This window comes from Aspergillus aculeatus (genome assembly GCF_001890905.1).
Source record: "Aspergillus aculeatus ATCC 16872 unplaced genomic scaffold ASPACscaffold_1, whole genome shotgun sequence".
In the NCBI taxonomy this organism is placed as follows: domain Eukaryota; kingdom Fungi; phylum Ascomycota; class Eurotiomycetes; order Eurotiales; family Aspergillaceae; genus Aspergillus; species Aspergillus aculeatus.
This window is the reverse complement of record NW_017962976.1, coordinates 3,076,491-3,098,716: the sequence shown is the minus strand read 5'-3', so window position 1 is coordinate 3,098,716 and position 22,226 is coordinate 3,076,491. Positions and strand designations below refer to the sequence as shown.

The window sequence follows — 22,226 nt, the reverse complement described above, 5'->3', positions numbered from 1 at the left end:
GCCACCAGAAAGCGGGTCTCCAAAAAGGCGCGCGGCGTCCTGGGTAAGGTTCGGGCCTTCCAGAGGATTGCTGCGGCCAAGATGGCGCATCCCTCCATTAAAATCGACACGAGCGTCCAGTCTACCAAGCGCGCTCTCCCCGAGGACACGGAGGCAGGTTTGGAGATCGCATACAGCTCTGATGACATTCCCGCGTTGGACGCTGGCGATCATGATTCCGTGCCGTCGTTCCTCTGTCAGTCGGTCGTAGGTTCGTTTGCGCCCGCTCTCTCTACCCCTCCCACCATGCGCTTGCTACTTGCTGTCTTCACTCTCCATCTCATGCGCTGGTTCTTCGACTAACACTGCCCTTGCTGGTATCGCAGAAATCCATAACAAATTCGAAGAACTTGAATGGATGCAACGGACGCGGCTTCTGGAGGGCACGCAGGCCAACGACCCCTCACATCGTTGGGCGCTAGAGGTAGATCCGGAAGTTAGAGCAAGGAACCGATATATGAACGTCCAGGCATGGGCCAACTCTCGCATTCACTTGCGCGTCCCGGAAGGTGAATGCGACTTCATCAACGCGTCGCCGATCGTTCTTCAGGATTCAGTGTCGCAGCAGGCAAGGAGGTATATAGCGACCCAGGTAAGCGGGGCACATACGAACAGGACATTTCTGCGTCCTCTACTAATCGGTTATCATGGACAAATAGGGCCCGAAGCTTGGCCATGTTGCCCATTTCTGGCAGATGGTGTTCCATGAGAGCAAGGACGTCGGAGTAGTCGTCATGCTCACGCAGACTTTCGAGTCCGGGCGCGAGAAATGCTCGCAGTATTTTCCCCTCAACGGCGACAGCCCTTCCATGCCTCTGCGGCAGGTCGAGTCCGATCAGTACGCAAGCGACGACGATCAGCATGGCAACGGCGAGCTCTTGGGGGAAGTCACACTTTTGGAGACCTCGTGGGATCCCGCGTCGCGGTCTGAAATCCGAAAGCTTCAGCTCACCTTCGGCGGCGAGACCAAGACCGTGTGGCACTTCTTATTTGCTGGCTGGGCCGATTACTCCAAACCCGAAGGCGAAGATCGGGATGCGCTTTTGCAGCTGATCAAGCTGTCCGACTCGAAGAGCGCGCCGGACAATCCACGCATCGTGCACTGCAGCGCCGGCGTGGGCCGCACCGGCACCTTCATCGCGCTCGACCACCTGCTGCAGGAACTCGAATCGGGCCAGCTGCTGGAGGCCGTCGACCCGGAGGTCGATCCCGTCTTTGAGACGGTCAACCAGATGCGCGAGCAGCGAATGATGATGGTTTACAATGAGATGCAGCTGCAGTTTATATACGAGGTCCTGCGCGAGCAGACCGATCTGAAATTGGGCAAGGTTACCGGGCGCAAGTCGGATGAACGGTCCACCAAGATGGCCAAGTTGTCCAACGAGGCCAACCACCTCGCCGACTACCACGTTTCCTCCAAACCGGAGTTGGAGCCGTCCACACCGACGCGTAGCTGGTCAGGGACACCGGAGGTGTCTGATAATGAATGAGCGCCCCCCTCGCGGCCACTATAATTTTCACCTATAATCTTCTCCAGTACATATTTTTATTCTACTCTAATCCTTATATTTGTTCACTCCGTCCACCCCGACGCTTGTTGCAGTTATCTTCGTCTCCACCTTCTGTTCTATATTTATAGTCACGATGATTAGCTTGTGAATTGTTCTTTGGCATCCTCTGTTATACTCCTTGCCTCTTCATGTTGTTATCTGGTGTGCTGTCTAGGCCATGTCGCCTTTCATGACCGGCAGTCGAGATGTTACTCATATCAACGGCTGTGTGACTTCGGAGTATCCACAGCTTTTGTTCTTTTCTCTCTCCCTCATCTTTCCTACATACCTATTAGAATTGTGAACCGTGCTGCATGTCCAACTTTATTCTCAATCTGCCTCCTATGCTCCCCTGCCAGATAGATCTACTTACCTACCTTCCTGATCCTCCAAATTCACGATTTACAAAGTATGGCCCGAAACCAGCACCCTACTCTCGTTTCTGCATGCCTTATGAATACGATAGCCATAGAACAATCAAACTTTGACAATCCCGTAAGACACTCCTTTTGTTCCACAGGCATAAACCAGGTTCCCCCTCGCGCAATCTAGCCGCCGAAGACAACCCAACCCCGAAAGAAAGAGGGAGAGGGTGGAAGCGCTCAAGAGAAAGCTTCAATACACAACGTCCCCGATTTGATCAAGCAGGCAATTCAAGATGCAAATCCCCCTCCCCTCCCACAGAAGTTCTATCTCCTTCTAACAATGGGAATAAAACTCCCGGTTCGGTTAGAAGGCCATTTGGTACAGTATATATTGGCAAGGATCACGGGCGAGGTAGATGAGCTGTTAGAAGGGCGGGAAGCAAAGATAGATAGACAAAGCTCATGGATGGTCATAATGTGCTTGTGGCATGCTTGCTCATGTTCGTACTTCAAAGGAGGAAGGGAGGAAGAGAGGAAGAGAGGAGATTGGGGGTAATGGTTACGTATATATATGACAAATCTGGGGTGCGGGTTTGGCCGCTGCGGCAGTGGGAGGTTGGGATTTTGGGACTTGAGAGGTTCGGAGGGATGATTTTTTCCTAGTAGCTGGATAGATCTGTTGGGTTTGAGAGCGTGGAAATAGAGCACCTGGCAGAGGGGGGTGGGAGGTCGATCGTCATGTACGTCGTTTCTATGAGGGCGGGTGGACTGTCTACCTAGTACCTGGTGAAGGTTCCAGTTGCAGGGCAGACCTACCGGCACGAGTGTTGGATTTGGATTGGGAAGAGATAGTTGGGGGAAACTGATCGATCGATTGATAAAGTTGATGAAAGGAAGAGATATCACACAATTATATGATCAACCAGTTCAGCCAACCGACCACCGATCCAACCGACCCATCCCAATCAATCAATTTTCCAGCGATCAAAGAAATCAATCACTCCGCTTCTTCCCATCCCCGGCCTCCCCCGGCGAAGACCCGGCGGTCCCGCCTAGCTCGTCCGGCCCATCTTCCGTGTCCCAATTGTCCACGGCGTTCTCGTCCCAGTTGTCCACCTCCTGCTCCAGGTTCAGGACGCCGGTCTCCTGCGGGCCGAGGCCGTCATGATCGTCATCGTGGTGGTGGCCGCCGCTGCCGGCAAGCCCCAGCTCCATGTCGTCGTCAGCGCCGTCGCCGCCGCCCAGGCTGCCGAAGCGGGCCTTGCGGCGCCGGTCGAGCATGCGGCGATGGTACCAGCTGCACAGACCGACGGCGCCCAGGCTGCCGACGATGTTGGCGAGGAGGTCGAAGGGGTCGAAGGTGCGGCCGTTGGGGAGCAGGCCCTGGACGATCTCGGAGCCGATGCCCAGGATGAGGGTGCACACGACGAGGGTTAGGTGCAGGGTGCGGCGGCGCGAGGTGTCCGGGATCCAGTAGAAGACGAGCGACAGGAGGAAGAAGGTCACGACATGCAGGAATTTGTCATTGGGTTGCAGTTGGGACGGTATGCTGGACGAGTCGCTGTGGGGGAGGAGGCCGATGTAGGCGGCGAGGATGAGGAGGAAGACAAAGGCGCCTGTTTTAGGTGGGATTGATTAGCATGATTGAGATGTATGGAGTGGAGAGGAAGATGCTGAAGTTCCACACTATCTCCGGATAAGTTTGTCTGGGGTGGATTGAGATAGCTTGGGAAATTCATCTTGTCTGTGTGTTTGCTCGGAATGGGAGGTGGGAGAGAGCAATCGATAAGAAGATCGAATGGGGGAAAAGAGCAAATACTCACCCGCAAAAGGATAGCGGATTCGCATGATGAGGAGAAGAAGGAGGGAATCAAGAAACAATCAGAAGATGGTGGACAGCGACCCAGAGCTGGCTGGGAGGAAGCACAGAGGTCGAAGGTCTGATGATGTTGGTGATTGATAGATAACCTGAAGTTCGCTAACTACCGAAATGGTGATGCAGTTCCGAGAACGTCATGTGCTTGCTTGCTTGCTGTAATCTGTAACAGTGACCATACGGTAAGGTAAGATCAGGCCGTCAGGCAATCAATCCCGTTGCTTTCTAGCACTGTTACTTCTGTTACTTCTGTTACCTCTGTTACCTCTGTTACTTCCCATCCATCTTCACCTAATTGCTTGCTTGCTTCAACACTTCTTTTCTTCCAATCCAAATAGCATCAAAGACAATCAATGATACAGAACACCCCCTTATACATCTATCCCACCTGTTGACATTCCCTCTTTGTGTTTGGATTCATTTATCTGTTGAGTATATCACTATCCCTCCCGTGAACAGCTCGGGCTTAGTATCAGAACTGCGCGGTTGGTCTAAACCTGCGGCGGCCGCCGTTCCGCCTTTCACGGCTGCTGGAACCTCACCTCATCCCGTTCGCGCAGAGAACCTCGTAACTGTACGGCAGGCGCCCTTTGCTTTCTTCCATCAAATTCGCTGCCCTGCCATCACTTTTGGCTCTTGTTCCATCGTCCTTCGCTTCTTCGCGCTCGTTCCTGAATCTCTATGTCGTTTTCCGCCGGTCTCCCCGCCCCGTTCTTCCCTCTCCGGACTTGATATCCCCCCCAGCCGTGGAGAAACGAGCAGCAGCCCCCTCCCTCGCCCGCGCCCCCAGAATCGGGGTTTTGGAGCGAGCATGTCGCTCGGACACCACCACGCCTGGCTCCCCCCGGGCCATCTGCGCCCTCCCGACGACCTTCATGATGCGCGGTCGGCCAATGGCTATTCCAAATCTTTTTCCGGCGCTCGCACCCCCCAGTTGCGCGCCTCGGCCGATGCCGACGGCCTGCACGCGGGAACTTTGATATCCGATGCTGATCTGGCAGCCGACGATGACCCACGTATCGCCATGTTCCGGGACTTGTACAAGCGCAGCGAGGCGCAAATCAACGATCTCTTCGCCAACCAGAAATCCGCCGAGGAGGCCGCCCGCAGCGCGGTCGCCGATGCGGAGGAGACCCAGACTAAGAGCCAACGCGCCGACGAGTCGGCTCCGCCTCCCGCACCCGCCAAGAAACCCGCGAGGAAACTCGACGATGACGACTACGACGACTACGACGACGACGACGACGACGACGACGACGACGATAATGATGAGGCTCCAACCCCTCCTAAGTCCAAGTCACTCGGCACATCTCACGACCCGAGCGGTCTCCCGTCGCCCAGTCGGCCCTCCAGCGGCTCCTTGTCGGCCGTCATCGAAGCGCAAAAGGAAACTAAGAAAGAAACCCTGGAGGACATCCGCAAAAAGCTAGAACAAGATAAGAAGGCTACCGAGGAGGCCGCCAAACGGAGCTTCCACACCCTCTTTTATACCCTAGAAAATGATAGAGATGCCATGCTGGACCAGCAGCGACTGGAAGAGTCGGAGCGCCAAGTCGAGGCGGAGATGTCGGGCCAGGCCAACGCAGGCAACAACCCCAATTCCAACTCCAATGGCTACGGCTCGCTGAGTAGCGCCAACCTGGGCGCCTCGAGCCTGACCCTCAAGAACCTGATCGCGCGCATTGACATGAAGCGCACCATGGTGCAAGCTTCGGATGCAGAGCTGCGCAGTCTGATGAGCGAAGTTCGGAAGAACCGAAGCAAGTGGGCTAGTGAGGATAAGATCGGTCAAGAGGAGCTCTATGAGGCCGCCGAGAAGGTCCTCAGTGAACTCAAAGCCATGACAGAACACTCGACGGCGTTTTTGACCCGTGTCAACAAGCGCGATGCGCCTGACTACTACACGAGTAAGAACTCTCTGTTGTCTTGCGAACGGATCGTCGCTCTTCAATATGCTAACCCCTATCTCAGTTATCAAGCACCCCATGGACCTTGGCACTATGACTAAGAAGCTCAAAGCTCTGCAGTATAAGTCGAAGCAGGAATTCGTTGACGATATCAACCTAATATGGTCCAATTGTTTCAAATACAACACTAACCCCGAGCACTTCTTGCGTAAACATGCATTGTATATGAAGAAAGAAACTGAGAAGCTCGTTCCCCTTATCCCGGAGATTGTCATTAGAGACCGGGCTGAGGTGGAAGCAGAAGAGCGGAGGCTCCAGCTCGCCGAGATGGATGGCGCAGACGAGAGCGACGATGAGCCCATCATGTCGTCCCGCGGAAGGAAGGCGCCTGGCAAGTCATCGAAGAAGGGAGCTGCTCCTGCGCGGAATACCCCCAGCGGATCGGAACCTCCTGCGGGTCAAGCCTCTCAACCATCCGCGCCTGTACGGTCGGATTCAGACACCGTGATGGAAGGCACCCAGAATGGCTTTCCCACGCCACCTCCCGGGGGAACGCAAACCCCATCGGATCCTGCTGGTGTTGGCGCCGGTGTCCAAGGAAGCCAGGGTGACGCTATGGAGATTGATGGGTTAATACCTTCGAACAACAACACCCTGACTGCCTTGCCGGCGTCTGGCGTGGAGTCGGAGGACCCCGAGTATAAAGTCTGGAAACAGGTCACGAAAAAGGATCGTGCTGTCATAGCCGCGGAGCGACATCGCCTGTTCAAGGGCGACAAACTCAACTCTGAGGAGCCGGCCCTGCTTAGGACCAAGGCTGGTATGAGGCGGTGGCTGAGAAACCAGATGCAAATCAATGCCGAGGGCGACAAAGCCCGCGAGTCTACTGCGCAGGGTCTGGACCCTGGTGCAGCGGGTGAGACCTTAGCCGAAGGAATCGAGGTGGACGAGGATCGAGTTATTCCTGATTATTACGACGTAATGTCGGGCGTTCCTGACCTGCCTCCGCATTTGTCATGGAAGGAGGACTCCGATGGTAACATTGTGGATGCCTCTGAAGAATTCTTGCGCGTGCTGCCGTCCGGGTCTTTCACTCAACCGGACAGCAAACTTTCTCGCAAGATGGATGCGAACATGCGTCAAATGCAGGAGACACGGAAGGTGTGCTCGAAGATCGGCATTGTTAAGCAGATGCAGCTGCAATCTCAGGTAAGTAATCCTTAAGACTTTTTTGGAGATCACGGGTCCTGATGCGCCGCAGATGTACCAAAACCAGTTCCAGAAATATCAGCCTGAACCGTTTGTTGAACACGATGTTCCCGCGCATGTGATGAACGACGGGGGCCCGGTCATTTCTCCGTGGGTGTGCAAAGCAGCCCTTCAGCGCTCAGTAGCGAAGATATTCTATCACACTGGTTTCGAAGAGTATCAACCGTCAGCTCTAGACGCAGTAACCGACATCGCCTCGGATTTTTTTCAAAAAATTGGAGAGACTTTGAAGTCATACATGGAAACACCGAAGCTTCCGGCGACTGAAACTCCAGAACCGAACACAGCGCCGCAATGGAAACGAGCGTATACGGAACCGGAAATGGTCCTCCATACGCTCTCCTCTGTTGGTGTCGATGTGGAAAGCCTGGAGTCATACATCAAGGACGACGTCGAACGTCTCGGGACCAAGCTTTCAACTGCCCATGACCGTCTTCGGTCGTTGCTGTCCGAGCTTCTGCGACCTGCCCTTGCGGATGGCGGCGAAGATGGTTCCAGTGCCTTTCAAGACGGAAGCGAGCAGTTCATTGGCGGTGACTTCGCCGAAGATATCGATGAAGACTTCTTCGGATTCAAGGAGTTGGGGCTGGACAGAGAGTTTGGGTTGGCTACCCTTAGTGTTCCGCTTCATCTTCTGCAGAATAGGATGTACAATGCTGCCCAGGCCCAGAACACAAGGTGCGTCTTTTTTCACTCCTCCCACACTGAGACACTCATGCTGACATTGTCATCAGTGCTGCACAAGCTGTCACGCTCTTTCCCCCGCCTCCCGCTTACCCTCGCATCACATCTGAGACATTGTCTTCGCAAATTGGTCTGGTACAAGGGTTCCTTGGTGCCAAGTTGAAGACCAGTAACAGCGAGTCTTTAGTCGAAGATCTTGAGCTTCCCCCGAAACAACGACCTACGGCCGCCCGACCTCGTCTTCCTGCATCCGGCAAAATCCAGCCACCTGCAGCAGCTTCAGGTCTCACCACCAGCCCCCAGAAGCGACCTCTTCCCCCATCTGCTGCAAGCCAACAACCCGCCTCCAAGCTCGGAATGTCGGAACCCAGTAAGAAGAAAGTCAAGAAATACAGTGGGGCCAGTATCGGCGCTTCTGAATCTGTTGTAGAAGGAGAGGAGGCATTGCCGGGTGTGGATGGCACGAAAGCTTCAGCCACCACCGCTGTCAAGCCCAATCCCGCTGATGAGCCTTCTGTGGATGCCACTCCTGACCTTAGTGGCAAAGGGGACATGGATACCGGGCCTGATGGCGTCGGTGCGGAAAGCGTTGACAATGCTGCACCACTGACGAACGGAACGGTGGCTATTGATGCGTCATGAAATGTTATGATGATCATGGTATAAGACCCTTTTTTTGAGTGGTCTCACGTTCAACCTTTTTTTCTGGGCTCGGGTGACTGGCGGGTGGGCACAAGGTCGGTTTTGGAGATTCTTGTAACTGTAGCGTTTGCCATTTTTACTTCTCGTCCCTTTCTCCCTACCTCTTACAATTATACCTGGCATGGTGAACCCTTTTTCCCTTCGTGATTTGTCTTCTTTTTGAGTATATTTTTGCCACCTTAACATCCGACAGCATCACCCTGTCCACCCTCTTTCCCTTTCTTTCTCTGCTTCCCCGTCCTTTTTGTGATTTTTGGCTGTGCTCAGTGTGCGATAGGCGCGTGTTTTCTTTTTCTTTACTCCAGATTACCGGTGTGTATGAGTGCAGCGAAGGGCAGCGGAGAGATCAGCAAATCCAAAAAGTGAATCCACATATCTTTCAAGGAACGAGACTTGTGCAAACCAGAATCCCTTTGGTATGAGATTTGACTCCGGGTCCTCCACCCGCCGTACATGTTTCAGGCAAACCACAGTCGATAGATCAGATCAAAATAATAAATCAAATCTTGATCCCTGTCACCGGTACTTTTTTTTTGGCCTTGGGAGTGGGATACACCGATTCTCCGATGGGCGCAGCAGCAGCAGTATTCCGAAAGGGTGGCACAGCCCTAACTCATCCCGTCAATTTTTCTCTTGAGTAGTTATCGAGGATGTTCACAGAGGGAGATTTCTAAGGCAAAGACAAAAACAAAAACAAAAACCACTCAACGTGTCCAATCCAAATCAAACAACCAGCCCACTCACTCACAATCACCTAAGACAAGAGAGAGAGAGAGAGAGAGAGAGAGAGAGAGAGAGAGAGATAGACTTGGCCCACGCTCTCGCTCTCGCCTCGGTTTCTTCCCACCCCCATCCCACCCCTCGGCGAATGCAGAAGAACCAGAGACAACCGGGTACACGCATCATCCGCTCGCAAACCTACGCACAACGCGCAATGCCCAACGCACAAACCAGAAGATTCCACCTTGCCGGGATGCCAAACCCGAGTCGAGTCTCGACTCTCTTGCTCTGGCGCTTGCTGGGGGGTCATCCATCTCTCTCACATAAGCACTTAAATTCCATACCTATTGCTGATGCAGCGGACAGCGGACAGCGGACAGCAGGCAGCGGGCGTGACCCCCATCCCTCGAATGATCTTTACTTAAGACAATAGAAAAAACAAGATTGACAACCCAAGTAACGGAGACGAAAAGATCCTTTCCCTTCCCCTTCCCCTTTCCAATTTCCCAGAGCCAGACAGACCGCCAAACAAAAAGGATAATACGTTTGCTCTCGAGTCCCTAGATCACGATCATCTTTCGTCGGCCTCAACCTTTCCGTTGAGTTATCATTTGCGATTGAACTGGACAGTAACTGCACTGCGCTGCACTTTGTGGTCTTCTTGTGACTACGAAGCTGCTCCCTTCTTTCATGATGCTGGAACAGCTACAACTACAAGTATGACAGAAGTGGGAAGTGACGATCGACCCTGTCGGGTAAGTAGGTAGGTAGGTAAGTAGGTAGGCTGAGAAGCCTGCGTTCTCACTACTAATTTGGAATCGGCAAGAAGAACAAACAGCATGGGGTTGGGATTGGTTGTTGCCCTCTCTATTGCTCCCCCTTTCTCCATTTTGATTCTCTCCCTCTAGTCGCTACCCTATTCCTCATCTGCCTGCGTGCAGGTGATCTAGACAGATCATCGGGCGGCCGTTGCGCGTTTGTTGCGAGCCATTTCCGGGATGAATCCCTGGGGGTTGTCATCTCCGACGGTTGGTAAGCATCAGCAGTTTTGTTTACCTGGACCGGGACTGGAGCCTGCAGCCGAGCTACGATGGATCTCCATTTCCAGGATTGTCATCTGATGACTATGGCTCCGTAAGCGAGATCGTTTGTTCGGAATGAAGTCGTGTAACCTCCCTGCCGGCATCCCAGCCCCTGAAGATGTCGGCCATTCCACGAGCCATACAATCGTCAGATCCTGCTCCCAAACCTACGATCAAACACAATGGGCTTGAGAAGCTTTGATTGTTCAATTAAGCAATTCTGATAGCTAATTCTTGGATGCAGTTACGTCTCTAGTCAGCTGGCCCTGTCGTTCAAATCCGTCCAGTCCCGAAGGACCGGTCAGTTCCAATCAACTAGGCAACTTGCCGACCTGAAAACCAAGCTGCAATCCGAGTCGCTATCACATAAATACAAGATAGTAGAGAGATCATCCAAGTCATGGTTGACTGGGTAAAAACTGCAAAGGAAACCCCTTTCTTCCGACTCTCCAACTCTCCGCCCTCAATGCCATTAAAAACCATCTCACCGCACCGTGTCAAATCATCCCCAGATTGCATCGCAGTCTCAAATGTACCACATGGTGAAAGGAAGTCTGTTCGAGTTACCGACCATGGGAAGCAGTCTTGGATCGGCAGGACGCTTCTCAGGCTTCGGGTTGGTAAGTTTGACCGTTGGTCCACTCTGCGGGCCCGAACTCGAAGACACATCCTCGTGGTTCCTCGCACGAGCTGCGATCAAATGCGCATAATAAACCGCCGGATCTAGAAATTTTAGTGTCAATAGCAGTGGAAATGACAAGGGGTAGTCAACATACGCAGTGAAACAGATGTAGTAGACCGCATGTACTGATAACAGTGGTCGTAAATCAAATTCTCGAGTTCATGAGACTTATGTCCAATCTGATCCAAGATCACATGGTAATGCACAGGACGAGAGGTACCCTGAAGCGCAATATGCGAGTAGAGCAGGAAGTCCCAATCATGAGGACTAGTCACATCCTTTTCAATCAAAGTACCGGGCAGTGGGTTGCCGTTCTTATCCGCAGCATTGCGGTCACCGGGTCTGGGGAAAGCCCGCAGATGGTGCCGTTTGTTCGCAATAACAACAGTGAATTTGCCGGCCCATCTATCCTGGGTAAGCTTCATAAAGATGGCCTTCATATCGAACACCTCCGACTTAAGGACCTGTTCAAACTGGCCGGTCGAGACGCCGTCGCGGAAGTAATAGACATGCTCCGGGGCACGCCCCTGTCCAACGGTAGACATCCATTCACGGATCAGAGGAGTAAGCATGATCTCAAGATTGGCACGGTTGATAATCTCAACACGATCTCCATTAGCCTCGCAAGCACCGAAGTAACGACCACCGAAGTTGTCCATGCAAACAGAGACAGCGGCCATGGAGGGTGACCAAACGCCCATTGGGGAGTGCGTGACATCTGCTCCGATAATCATGGAGTTGGGTCGGAGAGTTGCGCCCGGCGTCTTAGAGACCACACGTGCTGTGGTGCCACCAAGTTTGGCATTGACCTTCATCAGGACGTTGGAATAGTACTGTGGGTTCCCCTTCATGACGTGGGATGCAAGCACACACTGAGAAGGAATACCAAAGCGGCAGTCGCATGACTTCTTGATCCGGTGGTAAGCAAAGGAGTCCTTGTTGGGGACAACAACCATAAGAAGCTGAGGAATCTGCTTGCCGCACTTAGCCATGACCGTGTCATAGAGCTTTTTGATCGCTTCACCAATATCTTCCTTGAGCTCGACAACGACTGGCCGCCGCGCCACTTGTCCGCCATGTCCCGCATAGGCTTTCATGAGACCGTCACAGAAGGCTTCAACCTGAGCTTTGTTGGCAGCACCACGCTTGCCCACAAAATATCCCACACCCCAGGCCTCGAGGGCGCGTCGGTTTGGCTGGTAGAATTTCTTGCCACGAAGGTCCCAGCGGCCGTTTGTTCCAGGGTTGTGGCGTTGGTTACCACCGAATTGAATGTCGGGGCTTGGGAGAAGACGAGCTTTGCCCCGGATCATGTTGTTATCGACCTGGAGTCCGAAAGCACGCAGGACAGGGTCGTTGGAGTGGTCCATCATCTTTTTGTTACCCAGAATCGAGTTAAGTCTCTCAGCTGGGCGAGAAGCACAATACCTGATCATCGCGGAGGTCTGATACTCGTTTAACTTCCAAGGATAGCGGGTAAAGCCATGAATTGTGAGGAGCTCCATGGGGTAAACAACACCTTTCTTGGTCATTTCCACCATAGGCAGCTCAGGGTAATCGAGGAAAATATTGTACCTCTTCTTGAAGTACTGCTCGACACTCATGCGCTCGACCTTTCCGGTGGCCTTGTCCTTAATGTCAAGCATGTACTGGCGGGCATTGCCGTTGACCAGGCCCTTGATGGTGAAGTTGACCCCAGTGCAGGGACAACCTCTGTAGTGGGCTTGCACTACAAGCTTTCTCACCTTGCGATGAACCTCAAAGAAATGTGGAGACTCGGTCGTACCGCCATGCTTATCTGAAATAGGCGCACATTTGTGCACAACCTCTTGAATATCTCTGGCATCCAGTACGGCAATTGCCAACTGCATCACACCACAGCGAGACCAGAAACAAGTGTTGGAGACGTCGATGTTCACGATAAGTCCACGGCCCTGCAAGAAGTATAAGTAAGCAAAGCGGCAAAAGAGGAGACTGAATGCGCTCACCAAAGCAGGACGAATAGCCTGATACACACCCTTGAAGGCGTATACACATTGGCCCAAATCCTGGCAGGCGCCTTCAGGGTCGAAGAACGAGCGTTTGATTGCCACGTACTTGGTAGATGGATGTTCGCGGAGGACGTGATCAAGGAAGTCTGTGACGTTCGTTAGCTCTTGATCGTGCTCAGCAAAATAGGCTACTTACTCAAAGCTTGCAGGACATTCTCCGACATATCGGTGCGTCCCTGGAGCCAAAGGTTCAAGGCCGAAAGATCGACAGCTTTGGTGGGTCGTACAAGCAGACGGAAAACATTGGCCTTAGCACCCTTGGGACGGCCTTGCTCAGCGTCCAAATCGACCATGATGTTCACGCCATCCTTGTAATCATTCAAGGTCCTAATATTATGTCAGTCGGGCTGCACACGAGGACGCGGGGCGAGACATACCAAGCCAGTTTCTGGCCATCGAAAATGATGCCCCTGAGGGCGGCCTTCCTAGCACTGGAATCCCAGACCTTCTTGATCACGACATTCTTCTCGGCGCCGTTGCCAATCTGGACCTAGGTAGACTGTGAGTATGACATGCTAGTAGTTGAGCGGCCTATACTTACATCGTACTGGAAAATCTTCCTACTTGGAAACTTGAGGATCGGATAGGCGTTCAAAGTGACCTCGATCTCCTTTCCTGTGGTGTTGAAGGCCGGGCGAGGAACGGTCTCGCATGGAATTTTGTACTTTTCCATTTCGTCATCAGTACGGATTCTCAGATGGCGGAGGCCATCTGGAAGCTTGTCGATGGCTTCCAGGTTTTCCATGTTGAATAGAAACGAAGATCAAATAGGAGATTGGAAGGGTAGGGTAGAGAGATAAGGCTGGGAATGTAGGGTGTGATAGACAGACGTAGCTGTACGTCAAACGCAAAGGGAAGTCTTGGTAGCTTGAGAAAGACGAAGGTAGGTAGCTTATGAAAGACGAAGGTAGAAGACGAAGTTCAATGTTTGAAGAGTTGTGGTTAAGAAAGGATGATGGAGAATGGAAGGAAGAAGACGAGAGAGAGAGAGAAAGAGAGAGGGTAGAGGGTTCTTATATATTGGAGGTGGAACAGAACCAGGGTCTGCCGCTCAGTGAAGCAATGAAAACCATTCAAGGATCTGTGGGCAAGAATAGTGAAGACCAGGTGTCTTCAATAGGAAGCTGACAACATGTAGTAAATCTCCAGAAGGATGAATGGGGCCATTCGACCAAGAGCCGGAGTGAATAGTATAGATCCAAAGTGATTCAAGGCCATTCCCCATAACAAGGATAAAAGGAGTGCCATAATGCGGGGTTTCAATGGAGACAGAACAGAGGAGGTGAATACAGAACTCGGGGAGAAGAAAGTGCGATTAGATCATGCAAGGTCCAGACGATGCAGAGTGAATACGAGAATGAGAGAAAGCGACAGACAGGACAGACAAAAATCTTCGGAAAATACAGCATCGTCGCGACTATCACCAACCCTACTATCCCCAGTGCCTTGACTGACAGCAACCGTTTGACTGGAAAACACCTAACAGGAAATGAACATACCAGGTGGTTAACATTGTATGCTCCCATGGGCAAATCGATGTTCCTGCACATGTCTGTGACCAATTTCGGCTTCTCCAAGGCAGGATCCGCCAACGGACCAGAGCTATGGCTAGCCATTTTGCTAAGCAGGAGAGCCGATGTTGGAATATTTCCGTTTGCTCCTGCAACTCGACATGTCAGCCAGCTCGTTACGCAGCACAGTGATTAAGGGCTCGAGAATGTGACAAGCCATGTATTGCAGATGTCGAGCATGCTTGCATGCAATGCCCCCCGGTGCAATAGCAGCGAATTTTCGACCGCTAGCTCATAGCACAGACCGAGCTCCAGCATTGGCATGACCGGCTCAAATGCAAGCACATGGGTGCACGAGCGGGGCGAGGCGAACCTGCTTCGGAAGCACATACCTGATAGGATTCGACTTCGACGGTCAAGCAAGATCGACCAGGATTTGCGTGCAGTGAAGCAGATTAAGGTATAAGGATTGCGGAAAATAGGGATGCGCACAAGGGGCCAATTGAAGGATAATTAGGATGGGGAGGAATTAGGACGCAGGCAGCGGAGCAATTGCTGCTTGCAGGTATGGAGAAAGATGTCAACAGGCAGAGGACGTTGTCTCAGGCAGGGAATCGAGGGGATGGGTGTCGCTGCTATGGGTATTCTGACGGATTGAGAGTGGGATGGAGGAGTGGAAGGAAAGATGTGAGGAAGGATGGAAGGAGGACTGAGGGATGTGGAGAGGGCCGAAGTATGAATCTAGGGTATAGGTGAGGTTGGATGTGAGTGGAGAGATGAGCGGAGAGGTGAGGGAAGAGATGAGGGAAGAGATGACTCGAGAATTGAGAAGAAGAGGGTGGGAGTGAGGCCAGAGATGAGTGATGAGAGTGTGGTACGCGATGTGTTGCTGGTAACCACGACCGCGACGCGCTCACCCAAAGAGGAAGACCAAGAACGGGATGGACGGTAGAAAAGGAAATAAGCCAGTGGGTAAGGCAAATATAAGAGAGAATGTGAGAGTTCGTTGTGAGTGATATCTAGGTACTCTCCGGGGCAAACGAGGTTAGCTACCGGAAAGGAGCAAACGAGGAATTGACGGGGACCCTGAGGTGATACAACATGAGATATAGGGAAAACAGCTGGGTCGAGATGAGGTGTTGCTAACTGGTATAGTTGTAAGCCGGCAGAGAAGTAGATGTGGGTGCTATATGAGTTGCAGCTGAAGCTATCGCGAGCAAGTGCTGCGGAGCAAGTGATGGGCGAGTGATGCTTAAGTGCCACTGGGCGTCATGCTTCCCATCTGAGCATCGATGTTGACTACAGCTGATACAGATGAGGTGTCTGAGTCTTGCTCGTGGTCTGTATACATTACAAGCCAGAAATAGGAATATCAATTCCAGCCTGGTGGTAAAGAACACATACATCCAACCTCGTGCGGATATAAACAAAAGTGGTAACTGCAATTCGGCCCCCCAAGTCTGTATATATGTGCTAGGACACATCTCAATCCCTGACAGCCTTATGCTCGAACCGGAAGACCATTATACCAATTTTAGGACCGAGCAACGCAATGGTCGTAGACATGACTCCAAGGACATACGAGCCGTAAGCTTGTGCACGACAACCACCATCTTTCTCCATTCTCCACCGCAGCTGCAAACAGCAGTGACATATGCGACGATCTACGCAGACACTTGATGTTCGAATGCATGAGCCTACTTGTTGGTTAGTAAACTCAGCACGGCAATTCAACCAAAGATGAACGCTAACCGAGTTCGCTTCAGGCTCGAAAATGACGAAATTGCCCGGACACAATACTATCACATCCCAAAGTCTTCGAGGGCTACGGTATTCTGCAGATGGAATAAATGGGTCAACACAGTTGATTGATCGGGTGATATAGCGAGAAGGTAGAGAACTGAATGATAGGATCCCCGCATCAACAACCCAAGCCTCGCCTTTCCCAGGCCGATGCCACACTGTACAAAGCCGCCCGACGCGATTAAAATAGACACTAAAAATGAAGATCAACCGACGGAATCGCCAAGCTTGAAACGCCCACTCATCAAATGCAAAAGACGACCAACAACTGTACAGTCCAGAGCCGCGCCGCTGTCGCAACCAAAAATGAGAACGAATGATACAGCGCGGGTGCATGGTGGCCACATTCACGCAGGAAAAAAGAATTTACACGACAACGTGTTTATATGACTCATAGATTAAGAACGATAGGCACCTGGAAGCCAAGAGCTATTAGCCCCCTCTTCATCACAAGCAGTGGTGTTTTGAAGGAAGTGTAGTCACATACCAGGGAAGGATTGCGGTGCTTGCCCTGCCCCGGGCCCACGAGGGAAAGGGATTTGCGAGATGGAACTAGGCATATCGATCCTGCGGATAAGATCGACCATTTTCTCCGGAGAGAACCGCCCTGCATTGTACGCAGAAGCCGGAGGAATCATACTCAGGAGGTTGACAATGTCTCGGGGGAGGGGAGCAGGTGACCCCTGGGATCTGAACTGGGATTGATTGGCCATAGGGCGCTTCTGGTCCATCTGGCGTCTTTGCGTGGTCTTTAGCGGAGACTCTGCCCGAACGAACTTGCGTGGGCGGCCCATATCGTCGTCGAACTCCTCCAACTGCCGCTTGGGTGAATTCGTAATAGACGGATCCGGAAATCGAGAGTTGGGAGTGTCGTGGCGAGACATCATCTGGTCAGCCGCATACGCCGACTTGGGTCTGGTCTGGGAGGGTGAAATGATGGGATGCACGGCTGTGGGGTCGAAAGCCGGGGTCGAGAACCGATGGGCGAATTGCTCCAATGTTGGGTCTTCGGGAAACAGTTCACGCATACGGGTTTCGAGGTTGATGACTTGGACGAGGTCGCCATACCGCGACTCATACTCATGAAGGAAGGCAAAGATGGGCTTGGTCTTGTGCACATTCTCCGGGTTGGCGGCCAACTTCCTCACGGTCATCTCAAAGACCGCTCTAGCATCTGGCACGGCGGAGATCAGTATCATTCCGTTGAAGGTTCTTGAAATCAGTGGGGGGAAAAAGGACTTACTGATGACATCGTTGATGTCGATGAGGTGCTTCAAGTACTCCAAAGCGAAGTTCTCGTCCTCCGGGAAAAGCTTGGCACCTCGTTCGAAGATCTTGGTAGCGGCAGGATCCTTATAACAATGATATTCTATGAGAGCACTCGCTATATAAACATCACTCGTGATGCGACCGCGCTTGCGGGCATCTTGGAAGATCGATCTCGATCCCGGCATCTCGTTGAGCTTGCCCTTGCCCTGAATGCGGCGCATCGCGCGCATGAGAGCGATCCAGGCGAACGACACAGTCTTGGAAAGGATGCCTATCTGGATCGCATGTGCATTCCGAACGGCTTCGATCTGGGATTTCTTGACAGACTCCCGCGCCTTTGCCTCCTGCAGGTCGTCGTCATCATCGTTCTTCGACGGCGGCTTCTCGGGTTGCATCTTGGCGAATGTTTCTTCCAGGCGAGCAACATCTTGATCCTCGCGGGTGCGAGCCTTGGCAATCAGCTCGTAGAGCGAATCAAGTAGTCTGTCGTAGGGTTCTCTGACTTTGGCACCGCGCACGATGGGATCCTGTTCCGACTCGGTAGTGATTTCCAGCCGGTCAGCACGCTTAAATGCAAGCAAGCAGCTCTCCGGATTCGCGTCTATGCCATGCTTCAGGAACTCATTTCCTTCGTTCTCTAAATCATGATGGAAGCAGAATTCGGCTGCTTCGAACCACATTTCGGGCAAGAATCTGAGGGCCATGAGAGCTTGTTTGTAGACATAGATCACCCGGGCTTTGAAGGTCGCGGGGTCGTCTTCCTTCAGCACAAGTGGATCGTCCTTCTCCCATTTAATCCATTTTTTCCAGATCTCCACCTGCTGCGCATACTCAACGTCGCCATCAGAGCCGGGCACAGGCGGCATTCTGGGCAGTGATGTGCGAAGGAGTCCCTGCGTGATGTGCTGCAGCTCATGGTAAGCGGTACGAGCGGTTACAAAGGCCGGTGACTGTTCCTGTACAAATTTGAAGCCCTATGTAAATTCAATGTGAGCCTGACAATCTCCCAACCACAAAATGGCTTGATAGACTTACCGTCATCTTATTCAATGACTTTTCAAACTGATCATACTGGTTCCAGAGTGAGCTGGTTTCCTGGTTGGGGACGCAGATGGCCTTATGGTAGGCCTTGCGGAGCAGGTCCATCTTCTGTTGATCTTGCCATCCGGACCCTCCAGCATTTCCGGGGCCCGAGCGAATGAATTGGACATACTCGGCGTAGATGGCTCCCGCGTCCTTATCGACGCCGACATGTTGAAAGGCTAGATCATAAGCCGCAGTGATGATCCTCCGTGCCTGGCCCGTGGTATCCGTAGTCAGGGGATTCCGCCGACGAACGTAGTCCAGATATACGGTCCACAGCCGGACATCGGGAATGGTCAAAAGGGTCCGGCTGAAGATCTGTTCTAAACGGAAGAGCTCATTGAGCTCCGCTTCCATATTCGCATATGCAACCCATTGTTCGGCCTAGAAGGCGATTAGCCGACAATGGTCACGCTGGCGAGTGAATCCAGCGATACTCACCGAGAAAGGAAACACTTTCAAGAAGCGTTCATAGACGTCGCGTGCATTGTCGATCCTATTGCGGCTTCTGTGTTCGTTAATCAACTCCAGCCAGGCAGACATATCACCTCGGGGGTCCTCCTTGATCCTGTCCTCCAGAATGCCGATGCGATCGTGAGGCAGGCGACCCTTGGACGTGGAGGGAGATTCCGGCTGGGGAGTAGCTGCATTGCTCTCCTGCGCGCTGTCCGGCGGTAGAGTACGCGCGTTGTACAACTCCTGGCCCGAAGCCACAGACGCATCATTTTTAGAAGCAGCAGGGAAAGAGCTATTAGGGACATTCTTGACGCTGGCAGACTCCTGCGCAGGCTCATCCAATGATACATCAGGGGTAGAAGTAGCTTCATTTGCATTTCCTGAAATGGGTTGCGAAGGTATAGTATTCATGTCCTCGACACCTAGTACAGCCGGCGGCTCATAATCATCTGCATCACCCGCATCATCCTCATCCTCATCCTCAACCACAAACCCCCCAATCGTCCTGGTCTTGGGCGGAACAGAAGCCCCAGTGGCAAGGCCAGATGTTGATGCCTGAGACTCAGCTCGGGAAGGTGTTTGGGAAGGGTAGGTATTGCCAGCTTGCTGACTAGGGTCTGTTTCAGGGGCAAGGGAAGAAGAAGAGGTCTGGTCTGGTGGCGGGGTGGAAATGGAAGGAGGAGCAACGGAAGGAACATTTTCAGTTTGCTTGGAATCTGTCGCGGAGGAAACAGAATACTGATCTGGCAGTGTTTTTGAAGGGTCATAATCATCTGAATCTGAACTATCTGCAGTATGCTCTTCAACAGCCTTATAGTCCACAGAGTCCGCATTCATTGCCTGAGCCTGGAAAAAGGCGTTCTCAGCATCATCTTCAGCCATGACAAAAGGATGTGGTCTCGCTCGCGATAAGGGTCGAAAAGTTGGACTACCTGCGAAAAGTGGCGGTTAGCGACTGGAGAGCTGACGTTGAGGTAGAGGGGAATAAGATCGAGATGACTCTTTAGGGAATCATACGGAGAAGAGGGTGTGTGTCAAGCGGGCGGTGCTACCGACTGCCAACCCAGAGTAATCTGGAAAAGACAAAGGATCGACACAAGTCTTCTAGATTGTAGCTTCGAAAGGAACCAAGGTAGAAAGAAAAGAAAACAGCTGCAAGCGACTGAAAGTTCGGACAATAAAGGAAACCCTCCTGGTGGATCTCACAGGTATCACACCGATGGAGATGAGGTGCAGTTGCAGTGGATTCTGGGCTGGAGCTTGTGGCAGAAGCTGCGGCTGTCACGCATTGGGCGATAGGTCGCACGTGATGAGCTGTAGGCGGTGAGCGCGAAAGATGCGTCGCCGTCGCCCACACGCGCCCGGCGGCGCGTCGCCGATCCTTCTTTGGGATGTTTAATTGACGGCCTTAGCACTGCTACCACTAACGTAACTACCACCACTACCATAACAACCACCACCACTACCATTAGGTACAGACAATACTTGCTGGCGTTCTCGCCTCCATTTATCCCTCCAGTTCTCCTCCCCACTTCTCTTTCTCTTCCTCTCCACCTCCCTCCCCTCTGTCTCCCTCCCTCCCTTCCTTTCCCAACTAAAACTAGAGCCATTCCTCTAGCACTTTGTTTGTTCCTCTCTCATCTTTTATAAATTCTCCAAATTTCTCAACCTCAACACCCTTTCATCCGATAATTCCTTACTCATAGCCAAGCCCTCAGTTAAGGCTTCACAACCTCCGTTCCAAACCACCATGTCGGTCGTCTCTCTCCTCGGCGTCAAGATTGTCAACAATCCCGCCCCCTTCACAGCGCCCTACCAATTCGAGATCACCTTCGAATGCCTTGAACAACTCCAAAAAGGTAAAAAAAAAACGAAATAGTCTCTCCATACCTATCCACCTACCTACAGCCGCGGCCGCTAAATCTCTCCAACAAAATAGATCTGGAGTGGAAGCTCACCTACGTCGGTTCTGCCACCTCGTAAGCCCCCCCCCCCGCCCCAAAAGCCCAACCGCATCTCCGATACTTCCTACCAGACACTAACCCTCAGTTTCCCAGCTCCGAATATGACCAAGAGCTCGATTCGCTACTCGTGGGCCCCATCCCGGTGGGCGTCAACAAGTTCATCTTCGAAGCCGACCCGCCGGACCTGAAGCGCATCCCCACCTCAGAGATCCTGGGGGTCACCGTCATCCTCCTCACCTGCAGCTACGACGGTCGGGAGTTCGTGCGGGTGGGATACTACGTGAACAACGAGTACGATTCGGAGGAGCTCACCGCCGACCCGCCTGCCAAGCCCATCATCGAGCGCATCCGTCGCAACATCCTGGCGGAGAAGCCGCGTGTCACTCGATTTGCGATCAAGTGGTAAGTCGTCCTAGAGCCCTTAACACTTTACCGCGCCCACTGCTAATGTTTCCGTGCCAGGGACTCGGATGAATCTGCCCCCGCCGAATACCCCCCCGACCAGCCGGATGCCGACCTCGTCGACGACAGCAACACATACGGTGCGGAGGAGGCCGAGCTGGAGGCCGCCCTGGTCAAGGAGCTTGAGGAAGCGGAGCGAACGGATCCCTCCCGCGGCGAGGACCAGGACATGGAAGGCGGGGAGGCCACCGCCGGGGACGAGGAGGACATCTCCGACGCGGAGAGTGAAGACATCGAGGACGAGAGTGACGACGACGAGGAGGAGCTCGACGAGGAAGAGGGCGGCGACGGCGACGAGGACATCGAGATGGGCGATGACTCGGAACCCAAAGATGAGGCGGCCGGCGGCGCCAGCAACAACCCCACTACCCACCATCAGCCGGAACTGATGGTCCACTAGTGACCGTTCCCTCTTGCTTTGAACCCTTCTCCATGGATTGTGTGTGTGTGCGTGTGGGCTTGGGCGTGAGAGTCGTTGCTCTATTCTTTGCTTCTACTTGGTATCCTTCGAAATGATTTTACGATTGGGTTTGCGACGTGCTTCTTTTTCGATGATACATCTTATCATATCATATTCCCATTCAACCCAAAAAAGGTTCCGCAGTATTTATTTGACATAGAAAGAACCAAAACCATAATTTGACCTTCCAGAAAAAAAACTCCCTCACATGCTCCTCTCCGATAACCCCTAAACCCAACCGTTCCCGAGTCAAAATAGGAAGAAAATTTTCAACCCCAACCCCTCCCGACT

The 22,226-nt window shown here is 52.6% G+C and overlaps 6 protein-coding genes across 6 annotated transcripts; 3 read left to right on the top strand and 3 right to left on the bottom strand.

Annotated features, from left to right (window-relative positions):
• Positions 1-81: 81 nt before the first annotated feature.
• On the top strand, positions 82-1,529 carry ptpB (tyrosine protein phosphatase PTP1; the record flags this gene model as incomplete). Its single annotated transcript, XM_020203147.1, has 3 exons — positions 82-250; positions 366-631; positions 699-1,529. The coding sequence occupies 3 exons, from the start codon at positions 82-84 to the stop codon at positions 1,527-1,529; spliced, it is 1,266 nt and encodes a 421-aa protein (XP_020061532.1).
• Positions 1,530-2,947: 1,418 nt separating this feature from the next.
• Positions 2,948-3,802, bottom strand: ASPACDRAFT_56581 (VanZ family protein; the record flags this gene model as incomplete). The annotated part of the gene is made up of 2 exons (XM_020203146.1): positions 2,948-3,570; positions 3,778-3,802. 2 exons carry the CDS (start codon positions 3,800-3,802, stop codon positions 2,948-2,950), a joined length of 648 nt encoding a protein of 215 aa, XP_020061531.1.
• A 776-nt stretch (positions 3,803-4,578) lies between these two features.
• On the top strand, positions 4,579-8,688 carry ASPACDRAFT_74709 (SAGA histone acetyltransferase complex subunit SPT7). Its single transcript, XM_020204282.1, has 4 exons — positions 4,579-5,737; positions 5,802-6,946; positions 6,999-7,684; positions 7,741-8,688. The coding sequence occupies exons 1-4, from the start codon at positions 4,642-4,644 to the stop codon at positions 8,330-8,332; spliced, it is 3,519 nt and encodes a 1,172-aa protein (XP_020061530.1). The 5' UTR covers positions 4,579-4,641; the 3' UTR covers positions 8,333-8,688.
• A 1,933-nt stretch (positions 8,689-10,621) lies between these two features.
• On the bottom strand, positions 10,622-13,672 carry ASPACDRAFT_1852136 (putative eukaryotic translation initiation factor eIF-2C4; the record flags this gene model as incomplete). The annotated part of the gene is made up of 6 exons (XM_020197234.1): positions 10,622-10,917; positions 10,971-12,810; positions 12,865-13,013; positions 13,064-13,254; positions 13,305-13,417; positions 13,469-13,672. 6 exons carry the CDS (start codon positions 13,670-13,672, stop codon positions 10,721-10,723), a joined length of 2,694 nt encoding a protein of 897 aa, XP_020061529.1. The 3' UTR covers positions 10,622-10,720.
• A 2,618-nt stretch (positions 13,673-16,290) lies between these two features.
• rna14 (cleavage polyadenylation factor subunit RNA14) lies at positions 16,291-20,291 on the bottom strand. The gene is made up of 5 exons (XM_020195481.1): positions 19,035-20,291; positions 18,546-18,977; positions 17,485-18,484; positions 16,729-17,415; positions 16,291-16,656 (listed from the first exon to the last, which is right to left on the bottom strand). The coding sequence occupies exons 1-5, from the start codon at positions 19,929-19,931 to the stop codon at positions 16,640-16,642; spliced, it is 3,033 nt and encodes a 1,010-aa protein (XP_020061528.1). The 5' UTR covers positions 19,932-20,291; the 3' UTR covers positions 16,291-16,639.
• A 473-nt stretch (positions 20,292-20,764) lies between these two features.
• asf1 (nucleosome assembly factor ASF1) lies at positions 20,765-22,121 on the top strand. The gene is made up of 4 exons (XM_020204281.1): positions 20,765-20,908; positions 20,989-21,028; positions 21,107-21,415; positions 21,476-22,121. The coding sequence occupies exons 1-4, from the start codon at positions 20,800-20,802 to the stop codon at positions 21,873-21,875; spliced, it is 858 nt and encodes a 285-aa protein (XP_020061527.1). The 5' UTR covers positions 20,765-20,799; the 3' UTR covers positions 21,876-22,121.
• Positions 22,122-22,226: the final 105 nt, after the last annotated feature.

Bases quoted from the DNA above. Each gene is read 5' to 3' on its own strand.
- ASPACDRAFT_74709 (XM_020204282.1), top strand. From the start codon at position 4,642: ATGTCGCTCGGACACCACCACGCCTGGCTCCCCCCGGGCCATCTGCGC. The intron at 6,947-6,998 runs GTAAGTAATCCT...GATGCGCCGCAG, and splicing joins AGATGCAGCTGCAATCTCAG to ATGTACCAAAACCAGTTCCA. The intron at 7,685-7,740 runs GTGCGTCTTTTT...CATTGTCATCAG, and splicing joins GCCCAGGCCCAGAACACAAG to TGCTGCACAAGCTGTCACGC.
- rna14 (XM_020195481.1), bottom strand. From the start codon at position 19,931: ATGGCTGAAGATGATGCTGAGAACGCCTTTTTCCAGGCTCAGGCAATG. The intron at 18,978-19,034 runs GTGAGTATCGCT...ATCGCCTTCTAG, and splicing joins TGAAAGTGTTTCCTTTCTCG to GCCGAACAATGGGTTGCATA. The intron at 17,416-17,484 runs GTAAGTCCTTTT...CCGCCGTGCCAG, and splicing joins CGACATCAACGATGTCATCA to ATGCTAGAGCGGTCTTTGAG.
- asf1 (XM_020204281.1), top strand. From the start codon at position 20,800: ATGTCGGTCGTCTCTCTCCTCGGCGTCAAGATTGTCAACAATCCCGCC. The intron at 20,909-20,988 runs GTAAAAAAAAAA...CCAACAAAATAG, and splicing joins CCTTGAACAACTCCAAAAAG to ATCTGGAGTGGAAGCTCACC. The intron at 21,029-21,106 runs GTAAGCCCCCCC...TCAGTTTCCCAG, and splicing joins TACGTCGGTTCTGCCACCTC to CTCCGAATATGACCAAGAGC.